The 6763-nt window shown below is 28.2% G+C and overlaps 2 protein-coding genes across 2 annotated transcripts; both read left to right on the top strand.

The window, feature by feature from the left end:
• The first annotated feature begins 77 nt into the window (after positions 1-77).
• On the top strand, positions 78-1289 carry LOC130448160 (melanoma-associated antigen D2-like). The gene is made up of 4 exons (XM_056785400.1): positions 78-467; positions 552-747; positions 808-1019; positions 1099-1289. The coding sequence occupies exons 1-4, from the start codon at positions 219-221 to the stop codon at positions 1216-1218; spliced, it is 777 nt and encodes a 258-aa protein (XP_056641378.1). The 5' UTR covers positions 78-218; the 3' UTR covers positions 1219-1289.
• Positions 1290-4143: 2854 nt separating this feature from the next.
• Positions 4144-6642, top strand: LOC130448164 (chondroadherin-like). Its single transcript, XM_056785408.1, has one exon. It carries the CDS (start codon positions 4391-4393, stop codon positions 5288-5290), a length of 900 nt encoding a protein of 299 aa, XP_056641386.1. The 5' UTR covers positions 4144-4390; the 3' UTR covers positions 5291-6642.
• The last annotated feature ends 121 nt before the right edge of the window (positions 6643-6763 follow it).

Here is a 6763-nt window from a genome sequence, read left to right on the forward strand (position 1 = left end):
AGAGTTTAAGAAAAAAAATGTTTCTGATAATTGGTTGACGTATGACGTTAAACAGCTTTCTAATGATTTACTTCTTTATGAATAAAATAATATAATTTGGCAACAACGGAATCTAAAAAAAAAATGAGGGAATGATGTTTCCTGAAATGCTTTCAAAATAACTACTGTGGAGTGGTAACTAAAATTTATTAAATTATTTGATATTATATGTCTAAATTATGCCTCGTAAATCGCAAACAGTTTCCAATAGAAGCCTTTCTCAAACTCAAAAAAATCCACGTTCTCAAAATGTCGGTAATGTTAGTCTTAACCAAGATGATCAAGTAAATGACTTGGTGAGATATTTTGTAAATAGGGCTGGAGAACAAGTTATTTTTAAAAGAACCGACTTGAAGAAAAATGTTTTACCAAAATCTGGACAATATTTTCAAGATATACTTAACAGAGCTGTTAAAATATTAGAACAGGTAAAAAATTTGTTACTTTATATATATGTAAAATTATATTTGATTGCAAGTCGATTATATTAGTTTATTTTATTTACTTCTAAGGTTTATGGGTACAAAGTAATAGTAATAGATGCAAAACAAAATTCAACAAAAGGTTATATAATTACAAATGCTTTGGCATATAAATCTGACCCAACAGAAAAAGTGATTCCAGGATCATATCCTGACGATGTTCACAAAATTCTTATTTTACTTATTTTATCACACATTTTTATGAGTAACAATTTAGTGAGTGATCGTGAGTATAGATAAAGAAATAATGTTTCGAGACTTTATTATTGTTATTAAATAATTTTAGAATCTTTATATGCATTTTTAAAAACATTTGGGTTAGATGTTGAAACTCGACACGAAATTTTTGGTAGCATTAAAGATTTTATAACAAATTTAAAAAATAAAAAATACATAGAAATGGAAATCGACCAGATATCTAAGAAAGCTTCGATATCTTGGGGAAGTAGAGCGGAAAAAGAAATATCCAAACATGAAATTTTGAAGTTTGTATGTAAAGTAAGTAAAAATTTCTGCATTTTTCACTTCTTTGGTTCGGAAAATTTGGGTACAGAAATAGGTCATCTCGTAATTTTAGATGTACAAAACTACTACGCCAAATTCTTGGATTAATCAGTACAAATCTGCAAATGAGCAACATTTTGAAAACGAAAATGGCGTAGAAGATAAAGCTACACAAAACACTCAGGAAGAATAATAATTATTAATAAAATGACTTTTATAATGTATTTTTTATATATTTTTAATAAATTATACAATTTGACAGTTTTCAAATATAAATTATTGAAAAAAAGCTTTAAGAATACGATATACGAGGGGTTAACAAAAAGATTGTGAATTATTTTATTAATTACAAAGTAAAAACCTGTAAAATAATGCTCCAATTTCACTTCGAAAGAAATTGCAAGATATTTTTTGATCTTTGTTTTCTTTTATTTATACAACTTTCTTAGTTAATTCAACTTTAAAACAAATATCGGAAAAGTTTTGGTTATATTTCCGCGTAAATGACAAATGACAGAAAAATGTCTGTTTAATAGAGCAATTTCGTTTATTCTTATTTTAAAGTCTAACTTAATCTCCAGTTTTACCTTAGCTTGTGAAATTGGTAACAAAACACTCAAGTTAATGTTGATTAAAATGCTTTTTGGAACATAACATTCATCTGCTTCATCTTGGTCTTTTCTATGTTAGGAATGGTGCCAAAACGTTTCTCTTTAAGCACATTTTTGGTTTTCGGGAAGAACCAAAAGTGTATTCTGTTAAATCTGGTGATTAAGCTTGTGGTACGACGTTGTCGTATTAAAAAAACAGTCTTTCGAATAGTGCCTCAGTTTTTAAACAAGCAGATTTGTCCACCATATTTTACTAAGTATATTATGATGATTAGGAGCATGCGTGAAGATCGACGTCTATACGAATTTAAATTATAGTACAGTCAAATTTAGTATATAAAATTTTTTACTTAATCATTTAGTTAACAAGGTAGTTGAACTTATTTTGCTAAGCTTAAGTGAGATTTTTATGTTTACAAATTTCAACAAAATACTCTTTGGGTAGGATAGGTTAGGTTATTACGGTCTATACATTTCGTATGATATCTCGGGACAGAAAAAAAATATCAATATTCGGTGCTTTAGAAGCCGAATTATTTGTAAAAATTTGAACCATACCATCCGAAATGAAACTTATAAAAAATATGGGCTCTAGTAAAGAATAAAGTACCCAACAGCTTTAATGTTTTATCCAGTCTAGCTAATGTACAGTAACTTCTACAAGTTAAATATCAGCTAGTGATAATATAAAAATATTTTCGACTAAGTAAAGAAAAAAGAACGTTCGGAATTAATCATAAATGTTTGAAAATAATCCACTAGGTACTAAACCTATTTTGCGAAATTTGACTGGGCTATTACATACTATCGAACATGATTTATTCGAGTTATTTCGTTAATAAACGCGCGCGGGTATTTTCAAGGTCATAGTTGTTACGAAAATCAAACACTTCAAAACTGACAAAGAATATAATTCGATAAGGCTATTTTCGTATTGACAAATAGGGAAATAAAAATACACTTCTTCTGTTATAAGAATATAAAATGAAATTAAGTCCATAAAACTTCGAGAATTTCTAAAAAAATTTACGGAAACACATGAATTTTAGTCACTAGTACTTCAAAAACTGCTGTCCAGACATCTCGTATTGTAATTTTATGAATTACCGATTTGATAAAAACTTGGATGACATAAAATCTAATTTGAGATGTTTTGAACGTGTTTTCGTTAATGTGCATATATACGCGATAATTTTATTTATTTCATAATCAAATATATTATAAAATTTCGTAAATCGCTGTTAACTTACACATTTTGATAATAATATTTAAAAATTCCAAAAACTGCACAAATAGTAAATAATGATAGGAAAGTAATTGATTGTTGACTTTAAGATTTTGCAAGTATATAGATTGTGTTTTGAAAACTCATTCTAATAACAAATTAAAAGTATCAACCATTTTATAAATAAAAAATGAACATATAAGTACAATGAGACTTCTGCAATTAATGCAATATTTAGTGTACCTTTATTTTTATTAGAAACTTCACTATTAATTGATTATAGGACTTTTCAGAAATTATAACCCCGATTCAGTTAAATCAGCTGATCAGTTTCCGAACGTCGCATTCAGTTTTTCATAGACAAATGAAATAATGTCGTATTTACCATAGACATAGTAATACTATAGAGGGATGAACATATATAAATTTCTTTATTGAAAACATTTTTCATTACTCGAGAAAATTTCGGTAATAATTGAAAAATATACCCTAATCTATCTATCTAAATTCTTCTTTTTAAGGGATTTTGTTAGCTAGAATTTTGTCTTAATTAATTCAATATATGTGATTATGTTATGAATTTTAACTAACCCCAAAATCAATCTCGTACGTTATAATATCATAATAATGATCAAAAAATCACATCTGGGTTAACGTAAAGCAGAAACTATAATTTATTTATTGTGTATGGGACCCATTAAATGTTAAGGTTAGAAATGCTTGTGTTAAATAGATTGAAATTAAAACCGTTATTTGACTTCCATTACGATAAGTTAAGAGAAATTATATTTTAGAGTAATTTGTTTATACAAAAAAATCTTTCGTTAACGTTGTTTTTAGATTTTATTTTTCGAAATGTCCCTTGTAATAAAAGATATATGATAACATTCCGCTGTCACGTGATCATTTGTTGAAGAGTATCATCAATATTTGTATTTTATGAATAATATTTGCAATGTTGTAACGAGATTAGTGTAAAAATTAAATAATGTGGGGCGAAATAATGTAACAATTTTTATTTTCCTCGTTTTCGATCTGCATCGATTACATTAAATATAACGGACCGCGATATTGCCACGTTTTCTTAAACATGGATGGAAATTTTTTATTGGCTGACGTGTTTAGTCAATTCACATGCTAACCATACTTCAAATAATTTATTGAAAAATGCATTATTGATACTGTTGGATATATAATGACTTATAAATAATTGTAAATATATTATTATGAAAAATTATTCGTGAAAGGTTATGTTAAAAAATTGATAAGTTGTTCTGTTGAGTTTGACTTAGTTTTTATTCTTAATGTTACATTAGAATGTGTCGTAAGTTGTATTATGTGGCGCCTATGCTTTTTATCTCATATTTCAACGATTTCTACATCATTTGCGACTCATCAATAAACAGCATTTATAAAAAATTAAAAGACAAGCCTGTGTTAAGAATTAACATGAATTTCTGACCTTTAACCTACGATAAATACGATCATGTGAAAATTAAACTAATTGTTTCTCAGTTTAAACACACACAATGATTTTCCAAACCGTCGTTTTCATAATTTGTGTATTATCTTCGGTAAAATCCTGCAGTGACATCACTTTTAACAGTGTAAATGTGACCTTAAGAGGTGCCAAAGACATTAAAGAGATAACGGGATGTTTCGAACCTACAGAGGATTTGGTAAAAGTTTCTTATATCCAGATAATCAATCAACAAATACCTGTGTTAAAAAAAGACGCTATAAACAGCTTACCGAAACTAGTTGACGTTATATTAGAAGAAAACAACATTACAGACATCGAACCGGGAGCTTTTCGGAATCTTACGATGTTGTATCTACTCAAAATCAAGAACAATATCATCAGAGTTATTAGAGAAGGCGTATTTTCAGATTTACCTCTATCAGAATTACATTTGATGAATAACAGCATAGAAATCATTCACCCTAACGCATTCGATAACATGCCGAAATTACTGTTACTTTATTTAAACGAAAATAAGATTACAACTTTATCTAATAATTGGTTTAAATCCAGTCCTCAAGTAACCACGATCAATTTGGAAAGAAACTACATTTCCGTCATTCCCAACAAGATACTACAGAATATACACGGTGAGCACGTTATAAGAAACGCTACAGTATTAACTCATATTCTTTTAAACGATAATACTATACATAAAATTGAAGATGGCGCTTTTTCCGGTCCGGATACACTCGGCTGGTTGTTTTTACACCGCAACGAAATCGGCGAGATAAGTGAAAATAGTTTGGGGTCCTTAAAAAACATCGAATGGGTGAGATTGGATCACAACAAACTCAAGTGCGTACCAGATAAACTCGTGGAAATATCACCGAACATAGTTTATTATCTGCAATCGAATCCTTTATCTGAAATGTGTATAAACAAGTTAAATATAACCGCTGTTTAATAATTTATAATTGGAGATATATTTTGATTAATAATATTTGAATTGACATCGATACCTTCAAACTAAAAATAGCTTAATGTTATAGAACATGTTATTTTGTTTTATAAATAAACCGGATGTGACATCTAGTGTTATCAGTGTTTTACGTCCTATTCGACTACATAATTTTTTTCCAATTAGACCATATTGTAATGAACGTGCATTATTTCTTTTTATTTTCATGTCTCATTCATTTTTTGTAACATAACATTTTTATCAATAATGTTTATCACTTGCAAATTAGATTCCGATATAAATATGTAAATACCTTATACATAAATAAGTTGATATTTGAAAAAATATATATACCTAATAACAATTTAACTAAGACAATATAATTACGAGTATGGGAGAATTTGATTTCATCGTCGTCCTTTTTTCTTTACACATACCACCTGTTTTATAGACGGTTCACGTACATTACCCAAGATCAAATTAATTTTGTATTTTTCAATTAGAAGTCTAGATGAATCTATTAGCATAAATATATTGACAACTGACACGAAAATAATTAATTTTATGTTGGTAGTGCATTAGTGACTCGATTGTTGATTAGTATTGCAGTGACTGTGTGTATTAGTATTAATTTCGATATTTATACAGTTATAGTGATATTTTTATGGTGAAAATTTGTGAATTACTTTTACTAAATGTTGTGTTTTACAGTGCAAGTACATTGATGTTTAATGTAATACATTAATTCTTATAACCTAATAAAGGTAGAGATTTTATGAGATGGCCACTGCGTAAAACAATGGACCATTCCAAAATGGTGTCATTGATAGTTCGGCCATATTTACTGAGTGGCACGCAATCTCATTCGAATACTTGTTGCATGTGTAAACATTGGCGAATTTTTTATTTGTAAATACTCAATTTCTGGTAAATTTCAAAAATGCCTCATTATTTTTGTGTTGTGAATTGTTCGTCGCGTGTTGAGCTTCTAAATAGTTATGAGGTGAAAATTAATTTTGACATACAGATTGAACAACAAAAGGTTTATTGGAATATTATCTTTAAATAATATATAAATCCCCGTCAATAAAAATCAATTAAGGAATAATTTTAAGGCACTAGAGCATTCTAAGACTGTTTTTTTGTTCATATTCGGCACAAAATATGCTGACAATTGCACTAGATCTTTCTAAGATTGATTTTATAAGTTGATATATGACACAAAATATGTACTAGAGTCTTGTAAAACTGTTTTTTGCTGGGTTTTCATACTAAATATGCTTCCAATTGTAATAGAGCTTTCTGAGACTGTTTTTTGTTGATATTTGACACAAAATAAAGACTAGAGTCTTGTAAAACTGTTTTTTTGCTAGTTTTTCATACTAAATATGCTTCTAATTATAATACAGCTTTCTGAGACTGTTTTTTGTTGATATTTGACACAAAATAAAGACTAGAGTCTTGTAAAACTGTTTTTTG

Source organism: Diorhabda sublineata, chromosome 8, assembly GCF_026230105.1.
Source record: "Diorhabda sublineata isolate icDioSubl1.1 chromosome 8, icDioSubl1.1, whole genome shotgun sequence".
NCBI lineage: Eukaryota > Metazoa > Arthropoda > Insecta > Coleoptera > Chrysomelidae > Diorhabda > Diorhabda sublineata.